The sequence below is a fragment of the Oculina patagonica genome, chromosome 12, assembly GCF_052425735.1.
Source record: "Oculina patagonica isolate OP01 chromosome 12, crgOcupat, whole genome shotgun sequence".
NCBI classification, from domain to species: Eukaryota; Metazoa; Cnidaria; class Anthozoa; order Scleractinia; family Oculinidae; genus Oculina; species Oculina patagonica.
The window spans coordinates 17347589-17370802 of NC_135769.1; the positions used below are offsets into that span (position 1 = coordinate 17347589).

General features: G+C 38.7%; 4 protein-coding genes and 1 pseudogene across 4 annotated transcripts in view; 1 reads left to right on the plus strand and 4 right to left on the minus strand.

Moving 5' to 3' along the window:
• Positions 1-172: 172 nt before the first annotated feature.
• Positions 173-3417, minus strand: LOC144633020 (glycogenin-1-like). Its single transcript, XM_078491796.1, has one exon. It carries the CDS (start codon positions 2878-2880, stop codon positions 1705-1707), a length of 1176 nt encoding a protein of 391 aa, XP_078347922.1. The 5' UTR covers positions 2881-3417; the 3' UTR covers positions 173-1704.
• A 1873-nt stretch (positions 3418-5290) lies between these two features.
• On the minus strand, positions 5291-6471 carry LOC144633460 (glycogenin-1-like; annotated as a pseudogene).
• A 3390-nt stretch (positions 6472-9861) lies between these two features.
• LOC144633044 (glycogenin-1-like) lies at positions 9862-11775 on the minus strand. Its single transcript, XM_078491816.1, has one exon. It carries the CDS (start codon positions 11461-11463, stop codon positions 10444-10446), a length of 1020 nt encoding a protein of 339 aa, XP_078347942.1. The 5' UTR covers positions 11464-11775; the 3' UTR covers positions 9862-10443.
• Positions 11776-15605: 3830 nt separating this feature from the next.
• Positions 15606-17789, minus strand: LOC144632448 (glycogenin-1-like). The gene has a single exon (XM_078491104.1). It carries the CDS (start codon positions 17368-17370, stop codon positions 16153-16155), a length of 1218 nt encoding a protein of 405 aa, XP_078347230.1. The 5' UTR covers positions 17371-17789; the 3' UTR covers positions 15606-16152.
• Positions 17790-17898: 109 nt separating this feature from the next.
• The window catches only part of LOC144632462 (uncharacterized), a 39037-nt gene continuing 33721 nt past the window's right edge, over positions 17899-23214 (plus strand). Inside the window, exon 1 of the mRNA XM_078491121.1 lies at positions 17899-18359. Coding sequence (XP_078347247.1) covers positions 18031-18359 — 329 coding nt within the window. The 5' untranslated portion in view covers positions 17899-18030. The remainder of the gene's footprint in view (positions 18360-23214) is intronic.

Consider the following 23214-nt stretch of genomic DNA (forward strand, 5'->3'; position numbering starts at 1 on the left):
CTTTCTTAGGTAGAACAAGAACACCAAGTAGATAGTAACAAACCGAAAAGTAACAAAAATAGTTACGACTGAAGAAGATAAGACGGAATACTTACGGGGATGACAAATAACAAACTTGAAAACCACGGTAAAAAAAAGGCTCCGCTGCAGCCAAAAACTTCACACAGCAAACTCCGGCAAAAAGTTTTTAATCTGTCGTAAGCAGAAAAGCTGACGAGCACAAAGGCTGACGCAAGCACAAAAACTATGAAAACCTGTTTGCACCGGTACAGTAAAACTTCCAGATTGTTCTAGATAGTTCTTGAATGCAAAATGGCAAAACTAAATAAAAGTCAGCATGTAAATAAGAACAAATAAAAAGTTTCGCTTCTCAATTGTGTTTAAAAGTAAATGTCTGCATTTCGCAAGAGTGTCTTTAATATTAAACGAATCACTGTTTTTCAACATTAAGTACCTCACCAAAGTGTTGTACCCATCTTGCGGCCTGCTCGCGTTCTGTTGTGAGGTTGTTATTGTCCTTGTCTTTGACAGGGGCAGACTGATCGATGTTCTTGCCTCATGATCAGAGTCGCTTTGTGGTCTTGTAAACAGCGCCCATCTCTCCCCTTGCAACAGCGCGCTCAGCTTCACCTGCTAACTCTTCAGCAAAGGCTCTTTTGTCATTCCGGGCGCTCTTCTTCACTTCCTTGTCCTTCATCTTGTAGGCTTTCAGGACCTGCTGCTGGACCCTGAGTGACTTTGTGCTCAATGCCTTGGCTTTCAGTTGTTACCGTTCTTCTATCTTTTACCACGTACCAGATGTTATTCATTCATTGTTCTTTTACTGTCTGTACGTAGCTTAAGACACTCTACTTGTTTTTAAAAACCTTCTCCCAATCGACAAAGTTCAACATGGCGGTCATTTATTCCAGCTGCTCAACAGTACAGTGCTCGTCTTGTCTTCTTGCGGCAGATAGCTTAACTGCGCCACAACTCACCATTCGGCCATCTGATGTAGTGACCTGAGAGGGAAACAGTAGCGTTCACGACTCTGCGAAAAACCCTGTTGATACTGCTGACTGTGATGTCAAATCGATCAGCCGCGGCCCGTGCGAGTTCTTGGTTGGCAATCCTCCACAAAAAACTAAAACCTCCTTTTGGGGTGCAATGACTTCTCAGCCACTCGAATTTCCCAGCGGTATGTTTCCGATCTGTACAATTTCTCGCACAAAAAGTTCACATGTTTCCCTTGTCACGCGAAAATGACTTTTGAACTCATGAGGCAGGTATCTCGGAATAGAAACTTCAGAATAGACCTGAATGCGGGTTAAATTTCTCCGCGTGAAACAGCTAACAGCTGAAAATAGCATCACATCATCGTCCTCCTCCACAAGATCATTTATAAATTCAAAGTCTTCAAAACACTCGGAAACACACAAAAACGACATCAAATCCGCCATTTTGAATCGTGGCGGGAAATTCGTCCCGAGCGGGAATGGAACTACAACTAGCCTGGCCGATTCAAGTGGAAAATACCGTACCATTTGACACATGAAAATTTCGGAAACTCAAACCGAAAATTTTGGTCCAATGGATCGCACCCTCTGTTTCTTCATTACGGTATTTGAAAGCGCAAGCATAAGTTCAAATGAATCTCAAAAGGATGATGGGAGACCACTAGAAAAGCTTGCACGAGACCTCAGCCTTCTTTCATTTTCTTGCATCTCAATCATCTTCAATGTTTTCTTTACAATCAGAATAAGGAACAATGCCAAACTCCTGGGCTGGCCGAAACAACTTTGTAGATCTCCACCAGTCCTCTAGGTTATACTTCTTTAGCAGTTCATATAAAATCTTCCAGAAAATATACATCATATCATCAGCAACTAGAATTGGTCTGTCATAATCTCTGGCTTCTTTTCTGCTTGGTCTACATTTTGCAGACCATGGCTTAGGTGGATGGTAGTATGTACTACCGGCAAAATGGAAAGAGTTCAGGGGTCTGTAGACAATGTGTCTGATGTTGAACGAAAAGGGTAGTGCCTTCCAGTTACCAGCATCAGCATAATAATGCCACAGCAAAACCTGATAATCAGGACAAGTATCTATTCTTGTTGTTTCCAACCACAGGTCCATAATTTCCTCATAATACTTGGTGTCTGGTCTGAAAACAAGAAATCCTGCATTGAAGGCTGGATTTATCACACCCGGTCTAGAGGACGGGGCGGCAGCAAAGTCATCTGGAATGTCGAACAGTCGATCAATGTTTGTCATCAACATGTAATCAGCGTCAACATAAATGATTTTGGAAAATTCTGTGTAGTTCCAAGCGTGGAATCGAGTGTGTGTTCCCTTTATTCTGTATCCTCGTGGTCTTGCAAACCACCCACTGTTTCGGTCACCACCCAATTTAGCATCCAGCCAGTCACAGTCCATTTCTTCAACCAAACGAGTGTTCCAACCAACGCTCTGAAGCACTTTCCGTGTACCCTCACTCACCCTTTCAGAAACAAACGCGATCATGTTCTTCTGGCAAGAAAATGTGCGAATTGAGTGACCAAGAACCAACGCAGTGGAAGCAAAATTCTCGTCAACAACAATAGTCAGCCAGGTTACATCGCTTCTTGATTCAAGATACTTCTCTTCGCACCAATCTTGGCCAAAACGACTTTCAATTTGATACATTCTCCATTCCTTGTGAGCCAACTCCAGTTTGTTCTCCTTAAGCCTCTGCTCATAATTCATAGCTTCTGAAATAATCAACCTTGTGTATCTGAAGAAGTATGGAAGAAAGAGCGGTCTCCACACAACGAGAAGAATTACCATAGTTAAGGTCGGAATGAGTGTTAAGGCGCAGATTATTCGACGGGGTGCTTTCTCTTGCTTTTCTATGATATTCATTTCGGTGGTTTTAGATATTTGCCTTGCAAGAACTAGAAAAGATCTTAAAATCAAAATTTTGAATTGGCTGCGACGTTCAGAAAATAATATAAAATTAATAATTTATTCCTGCCGCAAACCTGCTCGAATATTTGATTTCTTTGTTTAATTGAGCCGCACTGAAGATATTTTTAGCCTCTTATCTACGGTAATTCGGAGGGTTTTGTAAACAGAAAGAGAAGAAAAAAGGAAGGCTTGTACAAACATTTGCAATATCATCATGATTGTATATTTATTCGGAATTTGTATGAGGTAATTAAAACATTACACGAAAAAGTCTGTCGCGACCGGATTTTGTGCCTCGTGGTCATTGTCTTTGTATTTAGTTTCCGTTTGTTTTGATTTTTGGCTTAACAGTAGTTTTATTTTGAGTTTACCTTATCACATGAGCAAGAGAACTGAATGCGTCCTTTCAATGATAAAGTCGTTCCATTAATTTCTTATTTGCCAAGTTTACTGATGACTGCTGGGAAAATATCTGCGCTTGTTCTGTTTTTTTTTTTCGCTCGATGATGTTCCTAACATTACGGCCCCAGCGCTTGGTAATTAAATAAATGTGTTTTTTCTTTTGTTTGATTTCATGGCTTAATAGGCAGTAAATTGTTTTGAGTTATTTTACGCTTCGATAGTCGCTTTGTTCTGTTCTGAGTTTACAGGTAGCTAAAACAATAGCCAGGTTTTGACCGGCCTGAAAAAAGGAGTTATATAACTGAATAACGATCACCAGTGACACAAGAAACTACTAGAAAAAAAACCTTCAGTTAAAGCATCTGAAGACGGGTTCGACACAGGATATGGAGTGTATATCTAAAATCTTCTGGTTTATGCTACTTCAAGAACGTCGCGTAGAACTACCGTTATGATGAGATTTTCGACCTAAGGTTCTAACTTTATTTTGGGGAGCCCTCCCCATAGCCCTCCCAAGAGGGGAAGGCTATTAGAAACGGTGCATTTATCCTTCTTTTTTTGACATTAACATCTGAATGTGTAAAACGAAAGAGAAATCTTTCTTTCAAAGGAATTGTGCCTTCACATTGAACAAAAAGTAGAGACACTTACAAAAAGACTGGTTCTTTGGTAGTGTAATTGTAATTTATTTACACACGTTACACAGAACAGCTCAGGAGCTCGTTAAGACGTGTACGTGCGTCCAAGATCGAGTTGGAATTTGGAGTGTAGATTTTGAGGAGGGAGGAAAACCGGAGAAAAAAACCCTCGGAGCAAGGACGAGAACCAACAACAGACTCAACCCACTTATGGTACCGGGGCGGAATCTAAACCCGGACCACATTGGTGGGAGACAAGCGCTCTCACCACCGCTCCCCTCCCTGTATTGCAGAAGTAATGTGAGCATTTCAGAAGGAAATCCACGGTTGAGCTCGATGTTCTCTGCTGGCTCAGCTGCACGTAATTGAAACAGAATAGGGAAGCTTATTGGAATAGATGTGCTTATGTAACAGGGAGTGCTTATTACTGAGGATAGGAACGCTCTTTGACAAAAACACATTTAAACATGTCTTTTTGTATTTAAGTATCACTACTCGGTTAACGGATTTGGTACTATGTAAATATTATCATCTAATGGCATTACACTGTAAAATGTTCTTGTAATGTTACAAACCTTAAAAATACTATGAACTGATGAACTATCTCTATGAAAATATGCCTTAATTGACCACTTGACCACCTCCTCAATGGAGGGTTAGCACACGACGGACAAATTTCTTGTAGCTTTACACAAGGCACTGGCTGCGTATTAAGTTTAATAATACTTTGTCATGTTTATACAAGTAAATTATTTACAGAAAAATACGAAAAGTGCATGACTCATGCGCTGAAGAACAATTGGGGGAAACTAAATTCTCATACAAAGAATATCCTCCAACATTAAGCATACAAAAAATTAAGAAGTAAAATTTAAACACGGCCCAAAGCTAACCTAATTAAATTGCATACTTGTCACTCACAAAATACACCTGATTTAAAATTGACACAGATAATCTAATAAACAGGACTTAAAACTGCTTAACCCTTTCAGTGCCAAAGTCGACTTTTGTCGACATTTGGAGGAGCAGTCAATGAACCACTTATGACATCATCAATATCGATTTTAGTGATAAGCAACTGACAAAGCTAGGGTTGACCTTTTCAAAGAACTATCCATTTTGCGCATCGGTTGCATCCTGACAGAGCTGATCGAAAACACACAATCAGTTTTTGGTGCAAAAAAACACTAAGCAAATAAAGAGCCAAAAACGTTTATGACCGACTTACGATTAAGTTCAATTTTAAGTTCAAACCGGGATGTCAAAAAGGATGATGGGAGAACACTAGAAAAGCTTGCACTAGACCTCAGTCTTCTTGCTTTATCTCACTCATCTTCAATGTGGTCTTTACAGTCAGCATAAGGAACAGGGCCAAACTCCTGGGCTGGCCGAAACAACTTTGTAGATCTCCACCAGCCCTCTAAATTATACTTCTCTAGCAGTTCATATAAATTCTTCCAGAAAATATATGTCATATCATCAGCAACTAGAATCGGAATCGATCTGTCATAATCTCTGGCTTCTTTTCTGCTTGGTCTACATTTTGCAGACCATGGCTTAGGTGGATGGTAGCGTGGACCACCGGCAAAATGGAAAGAGTTTAAGGGTCTGTAGATAATGAGTCTGATGTTGAATAAAAAGGGTAGTGCCTTCCAGTTACCAGCATCAGCATAATAATGCCACAGCAAAACTTGATCATCAGGACAAGTATCTATTTTTGTTGTTTCTCGCCACAGGTCCATAATTTCCTGGTAGTACTTGGTGTCTGGTCTGAAAACCAGGAGTCCTGCATTGAAGCATGGATCCACTATTCCTGGTCGGGCACAAGGTGCAGCAGCAAAGTCATCTGGAATGTCGAACAGTCGATCAATGTTTGTCATCAACATGTAATCAGCGTCAACATAAATGATTTTGGAAAATTCTGTGTAGTTCCAAGCGTGGAATCGAGTGTGTGTTCCCTTTATCCTGTATCCTCGTGGTCTTGCAAACCACCCACTGTTTCGGTCACCACCCAATTTAGCATCCAGCCAGTCACAGTCCATTTCTTCGACCAAACGAATGTTCCAACCAACGCTCTAAAGCGCTTTCCGTGTACCCTCACTCACCATTTCCGAAACAAACGCGATCATGTTCTTCTGGCAAAAAAATGTGCGAATTGAGTGACCAAGAACCAACGCAGCGAAGCAAAATTCTCGTCAACAACGATAGTCAGCCAGGTTACATCGCTTCTTGATTCAACGTTCTTCTCTTTGCACCAATCTTGGCCAAACCGACTTTCAATTTGATACATTCCCCATTCCTTGTAAGCCAGCTCCATTTTGTTCTTCTTACGCCACTGTTCATCTTTCATACCTTCCGAAATAATCAACTTTGCGTATTTGAAAAAATACGGAAGTAAGAGCGGTCTCCACACAACGGGAACGATGAACACAGTTAAAGTCAGAAGAAGTGTTGAGGCGCAGATTCTGCAACGTGATCTTTTCCCCCTATTTTGTATATTATCCATAGTTTGAGGGTATTTTGATTGCTTCCGTGTTCAAGGGAATTAACTCGTTTCAACGAAACTAGAATGACATGTATTTTTTGGATCAATAAATATCGCTTTTTGTTTGTACGATGTCGATGGCCTCAAGCCCCCTCGAGCGTTTTAGATAAAAAAACAATACTTCTAAATTCCAATTGGCTAGATCTGGAAGCAGTGGGCGAAGAGCTACATCGTGGATGTGCCGCTGTAAATTCCATTTATTTATTTATTATTATTTATGATATATTTCTTTTCTTTTTAAGACAAGCAGACAGGTATCAACACAAGAACATGACGTTTCGGCGTCATCCTTTTTCATTAACATATGCAAGTTATTAAAGTTTTAATTTAGAATACATAGCAGTTTAAGTGTGAAAGTGGAGGAATAATATTAGCTAATTAAACAATGACAGCTAACTAAACAGTTTTGCACGGATGGATCGCTCAAATCACGATGAAGCATAATGGAAGAACTTTGAGACATAATACTTTGCCACATTTTTGTTAATAGCGAAGCGCGCGAGGTCTTACTAGAATGCAAATGAATGTACCATATTTATTCGATTAAGCGCCCTGGGCGCTTATTAAATTTTTGGACCTTGAAGGTGGACGCTTATTCGAGGCTGCGCGCTTATTAGATTTTTGGACCTTGAGGGTGGGCGCTTATTCGAGGCTGGGCGCTTATTAGATTTTTGGACCTTGAGGGTGGGCGCTTATTCGAGGCTGGGCGCTTATTAGATTTTTGGACCTTGAGGGTGGGCGCTTATTCGAGGCTGGGCGCTTATTACATTTTTGGACCTTGAGGGTGAGCGCTTATTCGAGGCTGGGCGCTTATTAAATTTTTGGACCTTGAGGGTGGGTGCTTATTCGAGGCTGGGCGCTTATTAAATTTTCACCACTTTTAGCAAGTACTGCGTTTATTTTCCAAGAGAACAATGTACAATGACTAAACGTGAAGGTGTACGAAAGCTGAATTGTAAATGTTCATTGAAAGTTTCAGTAAAAAAAAACTCGGTCTTCGGGATATTTGTACTTAGTAATTTTAATCTCAACTTCAAAAATATCAAAATTCCTCTTGTGCCCTCATTTTAGGGGTGGGGGAGGGCGCTTATTCGAGGCTGGGCGCTTATTAACTTTTCCTACCTTCAGGGTGGGCGCTTATTCGAGGTGGGCGCTTATTCGAGGTTGGGCGCTTAATCGAATAAATACGGTAACCGCCACGATGCTGGCATATCTTTCTCGTGAGTTAGAAGCAGTGCAAAAGAGGGCAATGCGCATCATTTTCCCATATTTTTCGTATGAAGAAGCGCTCGATAAGGCAAGTCTAGTCACTCTGTCAGGTCGAAGGCAGGCCCTGACGGACAAACTGTTCAACAGCCTTTTAGAAAACAATGACAGTAGGCTGAGGAATTTACTGCCCTCACGCAGAAGTCACGCCATTTTAGTAGTTATAACCTCAGAAAGTCAGGCCAGTTTAATTTTGTCGTATAAGTTTTTATCGCTTTTATAAATTTGTAAATATAGCATAATTCAACCTTTGGGTTGCAAAGTTGTATTAATAAACTATCTAACTAAGAGTTCAATTGCTAACATAACAACAGCACAAAAGTTGAAATAAGCTGAGTTTCCAAAAATTATTTTCTTCAGTGTTTCTCAACAAAACAAACTAATGATTGGCTTAGAGTTCAATCGCTAACATAATCAAGAGAAAATACATAATACAGCATAATAAAAGCAGAAAAGTTAAAGGAACAAACTGACGATTGCTTTAGATTTCAATCGCTGACTCAACACACTAGTTAAAACAACACAGGTTTCCAAAACTTTTTTTCAATTCTCCTGAACAAACTAACCATTGTTTACAGTTTTAAAGCTGACGGAATAACAAGAGTCGAAATAACACGAGGTCAAGTGTTCCAGAGTGCAATGAATCCTCTTACCTTATGTGGTGCAAACCTGACCAAAGATTCAAGCAGCTGATGCTGTCTTTTGAGTTTGTAAAAACTTTTTTACAACCTGCACTTATAACACGAGACGGGTCCGGATGTATTGGCTTGTTTGAAAAGAACTAAGCTGAACTAGCTCTATGACAATTAACAATTATTGAACTCGGTTCTCGCAAAAAATCGTGAATTGTCAGTGTCTCGCAGATCAATTATTTGCCTCAGCCGATATTTTGCGAGAACCGAGTGCAATAATTGTTTTATCATTCGATCACTGAGTTTGTTTCGCACAAAGTACCTTCGGGAACTGCGTGGAAACCGCACTATTCGATAAAACGAGCGGGTCTTCATCCAATTCTCTTTCTTTCAGATATTGCCGAAATAAAATAAGAGGAAATTCCACTGCCTTCTTTGTAGTTTCGCTCTGTTTTCGGGCCTAGTTGACAAATTCAACCGCTCTTCTTTATCTCTGGAAAACGAGCTGCCATTTTTCTCGGAAGTGGACTCAACTACGCATGAGCAGAATATTTTTTTTAGCAAAATCACTGTCAGACGCTAGTGCGCACGAGCAGAGCATTATTTGTAGGCAGTTATTTGCAGATCACGTGGTGGGCTCTCGGCCAATGAAAAGGAAGAAAAAATTGCATCGAATGATAATATGTCTTAATTGACAATTTCCCCAATGGAGCTTTCCAGGGCCAATCAGTAGACAAACTCACAGAAACAAATTTACCTCTCGTGTTATAAACATAACAGACATGATTGAAAATCGAAACTGCGGAGGCAGACCAAATTTGTTATTTTTTAAACCAACACAATTCCTCAGGATTACAAAACTCCTAAGAAATCAGCAGATGAACTTTGAACTCGTACATGAGCAATAATCTGGTCGTGTATCTTTGAGACAATCTTATTCGAAATGTCTTAACGAATAAGACAATGTCTTATTCTAAGGCCATTTCACTTGGCCCGAAGTCTGAAGGTTTGCAAACAAGGAACAAAATTCTTGCAGCTTTGCACACTCGAAAAGGCATTAAATCGCAAACTATTCTCCAAATATTGCTTTCTCATGACTTCAGTAAACCAACAGAAAGCTAACTGATTTCTAAGGAATCAATGGCCGACATGCCTCAAGGACCAAATTTTTCACCCAGAAAAATGTTTTTAAATAAAAGTGGAGTGACGCAAGACAAGACAACTTTATTTAGAGAGTGTAGCACGTAACAGAAAAATTCTGATGAACTTGTGGCCCTCTTTTCTAAAAAAAAATACAATTTAAGATACAACTAATTAATCAAAAATAATCTAATTACAAAACTGAAAATCTCTAAAATTGTGCTTAAGTTACAATAATTAAAATACAAGATACTAATCAACTACATCAACTTACAAAGCTAAAAATCTATAAATGCTAAAAATGGATGGGGAAAGGAAAAGATATGTACTTAAATTAAAATACATCAAGCTAGGATTACTGAGTTGAGAAATGTTTATTAGGTGTAAACGAGCCAATAGTGTTCTTCTTACGCACGTCCAGCAGGAAAACATGCGTGAGCAAGTCTCAATTGCTTTTGGTTTGACTTCTGGTTGGTAACTAAATAAATGGCGCGAGATTTTTAAACCAATCACTAACCGTAGTAATGCAAAGGAAAAGCAAATTCGAATTACTTCCGACACTTAAGTGAAAACCACTCTATTAGAACAATTTTTCCATTTACTAACAACTGATATCAACAATATAGGAATATCTGCTGATGCTACTTGTTCTTCAAAACCTTAATTATTTACAAGCAAAACGACCACGATTCGACCGCGACAAACTGACGTAACTTCTGTTTCTTTATTGGAGTCTTTGAGAGCGCAAGCATAACAAAAAACAGCGGTCAAAAAACGTCTGTGACCAACTTACGATAACCTTCAATTTTAAGTTCAAATGGATGACAAAAATGATGTTGGTAGAACACTAGAAAAGCTTGCACGAGTCATCAGTCTTCTTGCAGGTTCTTGCATTTCAGTCATCTTTAATGTGGTCTTTACAATCAGCATAAGGAACAAAACCAAACTCCTGGGCTGGCCGAAACAACTTTGTAGCTCTCCACCAGGCCTCTAATTTATACCTCTCTAACAGTTCATATAAATTCCTCCAGAAAATATATATCATATCATCAGCAACTAGAATTGGTCTGTCATAATCTCTGGCTTCTTTTCTGCTTGGTCTACATTTTGCAGACCATGGCTTCGGTGGATGGTAGTGTGTACTACCGGCAAAATGGAAAGAGTTCAGGGGTCTGAAGACAATGTGTCTGATGTTGAACGAAAAGGGTAGTGCCTTCCAGTTACCAGCATCAGCATAATAATTCCACAGAAAAACTTGATCATCAGGACAAGTATCTATTCGTGTTGTTTCCCGCCACAGGTTCATAATTTCCTGGTAGTACTTGGTGTCTGGTCTGAAAACCAGAAATCCTCCATTGAAGGCTGGATTTACCACACCCGGTCTTGATGAAGGGGCGGCAGCAAAGTCATCTGGAATGTCAAACAAGTGATCAATGTTTGTCATCAACATGTAATCAGCGTCAACATAAATGATTTTGGAAAATTCTGTGTAGTTCCAGGCGTGGAATCGAGTGTGTGTTCCCTTTATTCTGTATCCTCGTGGTCTTGCAAACCACCCACTGTTTCGGTCTCCTCCTAGTTTTGTATCAAGCCAGTCACAGTCCATTTCTTCAACCAAACGAGTGTTCCAACCAACGCTCTGAAGCGCTCTTCGTGTACCCTCACTCACCATTTCCGAGACAAACGCAATCATGTTCTTCTGGCAAGAAAACGTGCGTATTGAGTGTCCAAGAACCAACGCAGCGGAAGCAAAATTCTCGTCAACAACGATAGTCAGCCAGATTACATCGCTTCTTGATTCAACAAACTTCTCTTTGCACCAATCTTGGCCAAAACGACTTTCAATCTGATACATTCTCCATTCCTTGTGAGCCAGCTCCAGTTTGTTCTCTTCACGCCTCTGTTCATCTTTCATACGTTCCGAAATAACCACCTTTGCGTATTTTTAAAAATACGGAAGTAAGAGCGGTCTCCACACAACGAGAAAAATCACCACAGTTAAGATCGGAATGAGTGTTATGGCGCAGATTGTTCGACGGGTTCCTTTCTTTCTTGTTCGTACACTTTCCATATTTTGAGATAATTCGGTTTGTTCACTTGACAAAGCCACAACATTTATCACGTACGTCTATTTTTTGGCGGAATCCATGTTGCACCATGGGACTGTCAGTCTAAAGCAGCAGTTAATGATAATTCCTTCTTTTTCAAACTTTCTTCCCTTTGGAAATTTTAGTTTTGCTCAAATCGTGATGAAACGTAGAAATATAAGAAATGACACTAGTCACGTTTTTTGAATTTTCAGGTCAAAGGTTGGTCTATGGTGAGAGGGGCTTACGCATTTTCTCGATTAAACGCCGCCGGCGCTTATTTCAAACTTGGCCCGGTAGAGCCGGCGTTTATTTGATTCCAGCAGTTTATTCAAGCCCTATGTTTCTAAGAAATCATTTTCATTCATTATTTGTGACAGCTATATATGTAGACATTATTTCCAAAGCATTTTACACCTTGAATGAATGTTTAAGGGGTTTATTTTCAACTGCAGCTTGGAGACCCGGCGTTTATTCGGGGCCCGGCGTTTAATCGAGAAAATACGTGGCAATATTCGTATGGCCAGCTTTTTCATAAGAACGTTTCGCACGAGATTTCACAGTTATTTTATAAGCATTGATAAATTTTAGCCCAATTTATGAGGAACCGTTGAATTTGCACGTTTTCGATTTTAACGACAAAATATAGGTTATTGACCAAGTTCTTTTTTGTGTTTTTGTGGATCGACAGTGTCGGCCATAAAAACGCGAAATAAAGAACGAAGCCCCGCCATCTTGGCCGAACAAGCTCGGGAAATAAACCCCAATAAAGGATTTATTATGTGGCCAATAAAGTCATGAATTAAGAACTGAAATGAAATAGGCCATTTCCGAGTTACCCTTTGCCTCTTTTCAAAACGAGTCTACAACCATTCAAATGAAAATGAGTTTGATTTGCTTGAAAATGGACCTGGAGGTAAAACTCATTTTCATATGAATGGTTTCGCACTTAGACTCGTTTTGAAACAGAGGCGAAGGGTAACTCGGTTATGGCTTATTTTAAAGCCTGGTGTCTACATTAGCGATATAACGGCAAGCTCAAGCAAACGCAAAAACAATAACAACCAACACCTGGCGTAGTTTATCAACAGAAATTAATATTGGAAATTATTCGAAATTCAAGTGAATTTTATTAAGTTTAAATCTCTTCTCATTAAACTTATGAACATAAGTTTTTTTAACTAAATATTGGCCACTTTATTATATTGAATTGTCTGTTTTTTTAGCTCCGGTTGTGTTCTTGTGTGGACTTTCAACACGTTGCATTGCAACCATTCAGTTTTCCCGTTTGGGGGGGGGGGGGGGGTCAATTTTGGTGTTAACTCTTTGTTAGCGCTCTCGGAAGTTTTCGATGATGCTCGGAGAATCCGAAGTTTTGCTATGAGATAATGCGCAGTCAGGGAAGTAAAATCAATACCTCTTGTGTTGTTGTAGTTTTAAACCTGTGCACAGTTCACGGATTTGATGTTTCACATACCGAACGAGAACTTTGTTTACTGTATATCCTTCCGCCAATGACCCCTTCTTTAAACTGATTGGTGAAACCGAGCTAAGCCTTAGTCGTTATAGCGAACATTTGCGAGTTACACGCAACAACACTCTTGGGTGTCCTGTGGTCAACAAGACTCCTGGGATTCCTGTGGCCAACAACACTCTTGGGTTTTCTGTGGCCCAACATTTCAACTGCATGCACGTGTCACAGTAGTTCTGATGTCCAGGTGAGGCGTATGGTTTTATGCAATAGAAGGGTTATTCATGCACCCGAAACGTTTGTTTTCACAACAATTTATGACACTTTTTGATATTTTGTTTTTACGATATAATCCTCTAAGTTACCTCAAATAGTTAATTACTTGTAGTGTATAGGGAACTGGTGGCAGACATGCTGTAATTTGCCCGATGATCGATAGTGCTCCCATTTTAATGGTTAAAAACCCTATACTATGATCTGAGTGGGCAATCGCAATTTACTGAGGGACATTCCTCAGGGCTTTTCCTCGAAATCAAACCAGTTTTACAAATTAATTGAGATATTTGCGCGTTGTGATTGGTCGACAGGATTGGCTATTGTACAGAAAAGCAGATAGAAAGCGAGAAAAACACAAATCAAATTTCTTTTATAATACATGGCAGCAGCACTGCGTGGGAGGACAAGCAATTGCTCAATTTCAGTTTAATTTATCTTACCTGGGAAATCAGAAGTACATGTAAGACTATTAAAGTGTCAACAGTATTAAGCTTTTACAAACTAATTGGATACACTGATAAAGTGAGATCAAATTTTAAAAGGGAAATAAATAAAATAAAGTAAAGTTATACTACTTTCTCTTTTAAAGACTAAAAAATGTCAAAAGAGTTCATTACTAAGTAATGTTTGTACTCCTGTTTATTTTGCCTTGTTGATGAAAACGGAAGTTTTGATTCTGTAATGGACTGTAATGTAAACAAATTGCTAAACTAGGCTCAGCCATTGGACATATTATGTTTGGCGCATATCAAAGGAGGTTTCTAGCTAGTTGGTGTAATGTGCAAGGTAAGGCACTTTGTTAATACAAGAATACTTACTCAGCTTTATCAAACAATTATTCCCCACTTTCTTTGTTTCTTATTGTTGTCTAGTTTGGGGCAAAACTTACAAAAACAGCGTTAAATAAATGTTACAAAAGAAAGCCATTTGTCTAATAATGTTTATTCTCTCAACTTGATGCTCACACTAATGTTGTCATCGCCCAGTTCTAATAAGTAAACCCTCAAGGACCCTGGTCAGCCATTGTTTTTGTTTTACATACGGGAATTTCGGTACTATATTTTTCGCGGAGCGTGTCTAAACGAAAGAGATCACTGTGAAACTGCTAAATTTTATTAAACAGACTTCCAGTAACACAACTTACAGCAATGCAACAAGGTTTTGCTTCGCCGGACAATTTTTATAATTTCGATGGCATCGAAAATGGCGGAGGGTGACAAGGGTCCTTTCCAGGGGGGGATACAGGGGGGGGGGGGGGGGGGGATACCCCCCCCCTTTTTTAAAAAAAAAAAAAATATATATATCTTATTTTAAAAAAAAAAAAAAAAAAAAAAAAAAAAAAATTTTTCTTTTTTTTTTTTTTTTCCCTTCCCCCCCCCTCCCCGTTGGTTGGTTGGCCCCCCCATCCCCCCCCCCCCCCCCCCCCTTTACCCCCCGCCCCCCCCCCTTTCACGATCTCATTTGACTCTAAATCTTTTATGTTATGCATCATCGACTTTCGATTTGGTAGTCTTCTACATTTTTTTTTTTTTTTTTTTTTTTTTTTTTTTTAATTTAATGCTTTAGAAGACTTACACTACAGTACATTACATTTGTTTAACCCTACATATATTACATTGCACAGTACATTATATTATGTTACACAAACATACTACAATACTTACGTTATACGTTACAAAAGTAATTACGGTACATGTTAAACACCTAATTTCCAAAAAACTTAATAATCTTATACATTATATTACAGAGAGTTGATAATTGGCTTCCACTTTTCAACGTGAGTTTTCAGTTTGTTATTTTTTAGGGCAATGGATCGCTCAATTGATTCAATGTATTTTATTTTTATGATAACATGTGGTAAAAGGGGTAGAATATTCTTGAGCCGGTTAGAGTAAATGACCTGTTTACCAATAATAATAATATGATTTAGAAGGGTCCAATTGAGATTCTTTTGAGCTAGGCCCAAAATGATATCGTAATCATTTAAAAAGTCAATATTTATGTCTATGGATTTTAGCCAAAGAATAGTAGTAGTCTTCTACATGTTCTAGGGATTTTCGAATCCTTTACATCTAGGTCTAATTTTCGCACAGATTATGGTTAAGTCAATATTGAGCGGATTTATTGGACGAAAATTTTGGAATGAAATGGACACTAGGCTACCAACATATTCTGTAATATTTTATTTTGCCTTCCTGTATTTTTTAGTACAATAGTCTGTTGTATTTACAAACCTCTCAAAGTTCTGATATGTAAACTTTTACTTAGCTTTTTTATTCTATTGTCTCTCTTAGTTATAGCTCTCAGAGTTATTTTAGATGTCCAGTTTCCATTTTCTAGTTTAGATAAAAAATGTTGTAAATAATCATATTTTAATTCATGTTACAAATAATTGGTTGTTGTTGCATGTTGTTGTTGCTGCTGACCACTCTGAAAATAACATTTTCCCACGATCTGCAATTGAAGGAGCGAAAAAAATTGAAGATATAATCGAAACTCACAAAAAAATAGTGACAAAGGAATACAATATTAGAACAATTTTTTGCTTTCACTAACAACTTGTTCTTGAAAACCTTATTTACAAGGAAATTCGACCACAAATCGACCGAGGCAAACACAGACCTTCTTTTCCGTCTTTAGAGTCTTTGAGAGCGCAAGCATGGCAAAAACCGTGTTCAAAATTTTAAGTTCAAATGGATGTCAAAAAGGATGTTGGGACAATACTACAAAAGCTACACGAGACCTCAAACTTCTTTCATCTTCCTACATTTCAATCATCCTCAATGTGGTCGTTACAGTCAGCATAAGGAACAGCGCCAAACTCCTGGGCTGGTCGGAACAACTTTGTAGATCTCCACCAGTCCTCTAAATTATACCTCTCTAACAGTTCATATAAATTCTTCCAGAAAATATATATCATATCATCAGCAACTAGAATTGGTCTGTCATAATCTCTGGCTTCTTTCCTGCTTGGTCTACATTTTGCGGACCATGGCTTAGGTGGATGGTAGCGTGGACCACCGGCAAAATGGAAAGAGTTCAGGGGTCTGTAGATAATGAGTCTGATGTTGAATGAAAAGGGTAGTGCCTTCCAGTTACCAGCATCAGCATAATAATGCCACAGCAAAACTTGATCATCAGGACAAGTATCTATTTTTGTTGTTTCCAGCCACAGGTCCATAATTTCCTGGTAGTACTTGGTGTCTGGTCTGAAAACCAGGAGTCCTGCATTGAAGCATGGATCCACTATTCCTGGTCGGGCACAAGGTGCAGCAGCAAAGTCGTCTGGAATGTCGAACAGTCGATCAATGTTTGTCATCAATATGTAATCAGCATCAACATAAATGATTTTGGAAAATTCTGTGTAGTTCCAGGCGTGGAATCGAGTGTGTGTTCCCTTTATTCTGTATCCAAGTGGCTTCCCAAGCCACCCACTGTTGCGGTCACCACCCAATTTAGCATCCAGCCAGTTACAGTCCATTTCTTCAACCAAACGAGTGTTCCAACCAACGCTTTGAAGCGCTTTCCGTGTAGCCTCGCTCACTGTTTCCGAAATTAACGCGATCATGTTCTTCTGGCAAGAAAACGTGCGTATTGAGTGACCAAGAACCAACGCAGCGGAAGCAAAATTCTCGTCGACCACGATGGTCAGCCATGTAACGTCGCTTCTAGATTTCACGTTCTCTTTGCACCAATCTTGGCCAAAACGACTTTCAATTTGATACATTCTCCATTCCTTGTGAGCCAACTCCATTTTGCTCTCCTCACGCCTCTGCTCATAATTCGTAGCTTCTGAAATAATCAACCTCGTGTATCTAAAGAAATACGCAAGAATGAGCGGTCTCCACACAACGAGAAAAATCACCACAGTTAAGATCGGAATGAGTGTTATGGCGAAGATTGTTCGACGGGTTCCTTTCTTTCTTGTTCGTACATTCTCCATAGTTTGGTGTGATTCGGATTGTTTACTTGACGAAGAACGTAACATTTTTCAACGAATATCTCAATGACGCAGGTTTATTTTTTTTTGGCGGAATCCACTAGCGTTGCGCACCATCGATCAGTCAGTCGTGTGCATCAGTCCGAGACATTCCTTCTTTTTCAAACTTTCTTCTCTTTTAAATATTTTAAGGTTCGTTGAAAGCGTAATCAAACACTGTAGGAAAACAAGAAATGGCACTAGCAACGTTTTAGGAAGTCTTTAATGATTTACGTAAATTAAAATTTTCAATTAAAAGTTTGTTCGCTGGTGAGAGTGGCGTGATCTTACTGCTCTGACGTCATATCCGTTTTTACACTAAGTAACAAAATACAATGCTTATTGTTCAAATGGCCAGCTTTTTCATGAGAAAGTTTTGCACAAGATTTCACAGTTTTTATATAAATTCTGATACAACATAAATTTTAGCCAATCAGAGCGTGCGCAAAACTAAATCGTGAGAGAAATTATCACTTCCCGCGAAATCCCCACGAATTAGTGCCCAGGACTACTCGGAGTTCGCATTGTGGGAAGAACGTGAATTTGCACATGTCTGTGATGTTTACAACGAGAACCTATTATCACCTGATTTTTCCTTGCTTACTCATGGAAAACTTATTGACCTACAACTTCCGGACTCGATACGTTGGAACTTAAGTCGTATACGGAATGGAGCTATACGAGAGAATGCAAGAACGTACACATCGCGAGTATCATAAGGATCCGCGCCGGGATATTTTCGCGAATGGCGCCTTTCATGATGGCATTTCGACGGCCGCAGACAGTGACGAAAATTTGGCGCACAAAAAGGGTCTCAAAGAGCACAGTAGCGTTTATACGTTTGTATGGACGTTGCTGTTTGCGGTTGTTTTAATTGTGGAGAACATTTTTCACTTTAAACTCTTCGAAAACTGCCAAGCGTCTATCGTTTTCTACTGGTTGGAAAGTTGTGTTATTGCTCTGTTCTTCAGATTTTGGGGAAGAAAACGAGTTCGAAGGTACGTGAAATATAAGCTTAAAGTTCTTGGATATTATTAGGGAAAGAGGGAAGACCTTCACTGTAGAAAACCCTGCCACCTGGAAGACTTGACCGAAAATTACGCTGCTTTAGAAGAGCAAGCTTAATAACAATTGAATCATCGGGCAATATTTCTCGTATTTTATGTATTATTTATGAAGAATAACAAATCTCTAACGCCTGGTTCACATTTAATAACGGCAGAACGGCAAGGTCACGCAAACGCCAAACAACACAACAGGCGTAGTAATTAATCAATAGAAATCGATATCGAAAATCATTCGATACAATTCGATAGCACTCGATATTGATTAATAACAATCGAACTTACAGAAAAAATATTATTGATTTTTATCCATTAGCAATAATCCACAATTCATCTTGCCGGGTACACATGTAGTCGATGACAGTTTGGAGTCATGTTGTTTTAAGTATATGACTATTTTTATGGACTGAAGATGTCATTATTGCTATTATTTGATATGAATGTAGGTCATTTTGCCCTCAAGATGATAAGCCCTTAACTTGGTCAGACTGATATAATTGCAGGATAATGCCCCAGTAATGCCCCAGGCCGACAGATTGTCCAAAAAATTGAACAGTTGGCAGAGAGGCGATGCTTCGAAGGCAACTGAAATTTGGAGGAAAATCTTTTAACCAAGGGCAGCAAGGGCCTTATCCTCCAGCATATCAGCCATAAAAGGGGTTTGTTTAATTTTTTACACCTCTGATTAACTTCTACAACATGTTTACCAGAACAATATTTCATTATTGTCCAAAGTCCAATATTCATGCTTTTTACCCTCTGATAACCGTTACATACTCTCACGTCAAACACATCATGCGGACAAAATTGGGCAACATTATTAGGCAGCATGCCCCAGCATTATTCCCCAACATATCAGCAAACCAGAAATTTGTTTATCTTAAACACCTTTGATTAATTTCTGCGACAAATATTCAGCGTCCAAGAGCCAATATAATTGTCACTAACACTCACGTCAAATACATCATGCGATACGAAATTAGACAATTAATATCAAGCAGCACGCCCCATCATTATCCTTCAGCAAATCAGCAAGCCAGAAAGTGGTTTGTTTATTTAATACACCTGTGATTAATTTCTACGACATGTTTAATAGACAATAAGGCCAAAGGCCAATATATTTGTGCTTTTAACCGAACGATTATTATTGTTACAAACTCTTACGTCAAACACATCATGCATTACAGATTGGACAATGAATATCAGGAAGCACACCCCATCTGATTTGACATCTTGTTCAATTTCATAGAAGAGAACAAAAACAATCATGGTTATGATTTAAGGCCTATTTTTTTTAATCAAATCATGGTTAATGGCATGTCAAGAAATCTTTCAAGATTCAAAAAATCTACCAAAATATCCTTTTAAAGGATCTTTGGTAGGGGCTTGAAGATCTTGAACAGTCCTTCTCAAACTCATTAATACCATCATCAAATTAAAACAAAGAAAATCATAACCGTTAAGGAGATTTGGATACCCAGTCTTTATTGGCATAGATTTTTACGATTTTATTTTTCCATTTACTCCATAGTTTTGGTTTTGATTGAGAAGATATATTAAGATGGAATCCACTAGGAAGTCGAGTAATATTTATAAAAGTTGGACAAAAATCAAGTACCAGAATAATTTAAATCCTATTGCGTTATTTCCTACCCTTAATAAAAGATAAAGATGTAAGTAATTATCCGTGATATACACCAACAACAATTTCTTATCAGAGTCTGAGAAAATGAATTTCAAAGTTCACAAGGTATAGCCAAAATCTCACGTGTAGCCATTTTGGAAATTCGTCTTAAGCGATTCAGTGGAATTCAGCGGAACTTCGAAATTTGTTTTCGATGTTTGGTGTTGTTAGAAAAGATTTCTTTTGATAAGATATTTGAAGCAGTAACAAAAAATTTTGCAATAAGGTGGAAATAATTCTGGTACAACAATTTCTTATCAGAGTCTGAGAAAATGATATTCAAAGTTCACAAGCTATGGGCAAAAGCTCACATCTTTTAAGCAATTCATGGGAATTCAGTGGAACTTTGAAATTAGTTTTCGATGTTTGGTGTTGTAGAAAAGATTTCTTTCGATAAGATATTTGAAGCAGTAACACAAAAGCTTGCAATCAGGTGTAAATAGTTTTGGTACATAATTTTGTCCAATAACTACTCGAAGTCCTGGCGGATTTCCTCTTAAACACTCAAGACAATGTTTCATCGGCTATCCAAAAACCTCTAATTTCATCAAAAAATACTCCGCTGCGCGTCATATTTTCAACTCTCTTCTTGGTGTTTGGATATCCTGATAAAACACTGTCTCACCACAGTCACAAATAAATAGGGTGGCCCGCCAACACCAACGGTATTTGCATATCATCACTAACCGTTAGTTGGCTTTAATCTAGGGTTGCAACGATACATTTTCTCACAATACGATACGTACCTCGATACAAGTGCCACGATACGATACACGATACGATACAACATTACATAAAACTGACAAGTGTTATAATTTTACTAATTTCTGTTGGTAACTCAGTTTTTTCCACTGTATCAGCAGCGAAACTTATTTGCAAAGTGAATTTTTCAGGAACCGCATGTTTTTGCTTGTGGGCACACAAGGCTGTGTCAGTCGACAACTAATTGTCGCATCTTTAAAGAATATATGATCGGAAGTGAAGCAGAATGGAACTTCCTTGTCCCACAGGTTAACAAATCGCTATTGAGGGCTTTGACTTGGGTTAAAAAACAGTAAAAACAGTAATTTCTGAAAGTTGCTGAAGAATATTTTATTGTTTCACGATACTGCGATATTTTGTTCAAATACCGATATTCGTATCTTGACAAAAAATATCGCGATTCACCGGTGCACCGGTGTATCGTTGCAGCCCTACTTTAATCTCAGGAGGACTGGTATGCAGTTGGAAATACCAAGTTTTAATTTGGAATGGGAAGGTTGTCTGATACACCCAAAGTGAGACGATTTGACTATAGCACTTATAATTAACAAATTGACTTGAATCAATCAAATTGTCAAAACTTTTCTGCCTTGATGTTGACCTGTTATTCTAGAATTCAATTTCCGCAACAGTTAGAAAACATAGGGGATCCACAATAAGTTCTACAGGATCCAAGATTTGACTTATTTGAAGGCCAAGATTCAGGATTTTTGATGGAAAAGGGAGCGAGATTTGGGGTTGAAATAATGAACTGGACACATGAATTGGCGATTTTACAAGGCGAGATTCAGGACTCCAGTGACAAAAAATAATGTGGTTGCATAGAAAATCAAGTTGTGATCTTCGTGAACACCGCAAAAAGCTGCACAAAGCATTTATTATGACTTACATGAGTTACCTGTATTTCCATGTGTGCCAGTTACATGGGAAAAAAGAAATAAGCTTACAGCTTATTGTCGGTGACCAAAGACTTCAAGACCAGTGCCGAGTGCAACACCCACTGCAAGTCTTTTTATCCCCGGGGGGGGGGGGGGGGCACTCAACAAAGTTTTGTATGGGGAGGAGGCTCCGCCCCGAGGTCCAACCCCTTACTCTTTTATGTACCATTTTGACAGAAAAGGTACCCCTTTCATAAACCTTTTTTTTTTTAAAAAGGTATCCTTTTCATATACCTACATGATATTACTTATACCTAAAACAGGAAGTCTTCCTGTCAATTTTATGTAGCACTTAAAAAATTTGTTATTTTGATTTTCCTAAGCGAAGGAATAGTTCCAACGCTGTGGCATGCCATTTATGATATTAAAACCAAAAAGTTTCGGAACTCTATAGGTTTTAATATTTCGGCTTTTACTGTTCATGTAAGTAACGGATATGAAGACTGCAGAAACAACGATTCCAATGAACTGCCGAGTGAACAGCCAAACATGTGCATAAGCACGTGAAAGGTCTGAACAAACAGACTGAGCAGACGAAGGTCGAAAGTGCAGAAAACCATCCATAAGACTGACTGACTAGAGGGTTTACTGACTAGATGGTAAAGAAAAAAGTCCTAATAGTTATGTTTGTGCAAGTAACCGACGCAATGAGTGGCTATGCTGGTTTACTTAGTAGTGATTTGTTGTCCCTATTTAATTTTATCGTTTAGGTAAATTACCATTGTTAGTTTATAATAGTGAGCTCACTAATAAGTTTTCCTGGATCGGAGTAGATTGTCATGAAAGCTCAGAAAGTCTGCCATTCTCGTCAGGGGCACAGTGACAGACCCCTTAGAGAGATCATTATTTCGCGAAGAGTAAGCTAGAAAAAAAAGGGGGTAAGCGCGCGCGGGAAGACGTTACATTGATCTTTTATCCGTATTGTAACGTATCGATAAACTAAAAGCCAAATCAGGGTAAATCTCTCTAAACCACGTTTCAAACTGTGGTACCACAGCTGGCCCTACGTGGCTGAGCTAACTGTTTACAATCTATACCGATGAAACGTTTACAAAAAGTTCAAAACCCTAACCCTAACCCTAACCCTAACCCTAACCCTAAGGTTTCTAGCTAGTTGGTGTAATGTGCAAGGTAAGGCACTTTGTTAATACAAGAATACTTACTCAGCTTTATCAAACAATTATTCCCCACTTTCTTTGTTTCTTATTGTTGTCTAGTTTGGGGCAAAACTTACAAAAACAGCGTTAAATAAATGTTACAAAAGAAAGCCATTTGTCTAATAATGTTTATTCTCTCAACTTGATGCTCACACTAATGTTGTCATCGCCCAGTTCTAATAAGTAAACCCTCAAGGACCCTGGTCAGCCATTGTTTTTGTTTTACATACGGGAATTTCGGTACTATA

Bases quoted from the DNA above. Each gene is read 5' to 3' on its own strand.
- LOC144633020 (XM_078491796.1), bottom strand. From the start codon at position 2,880: ATGAATATCATAGAAAAGCAAGAGAAAGCACCCCGTCGAATAATCTGC.
- LOC144633044 (XM_078491816.1), bottom strand. From the start codon at position 11,463: ATGAAAGATGAACAGAGGCGTGAAGAGAACAAACTGGAGCTGGCTCAC.
- LOC144632448 (XM_078491104.1), bottom strand. From the start codon at position 17,370: ATGTTACGTTCTTCGTCAAGTAAACAATCCGAATCACACCAAACTATG.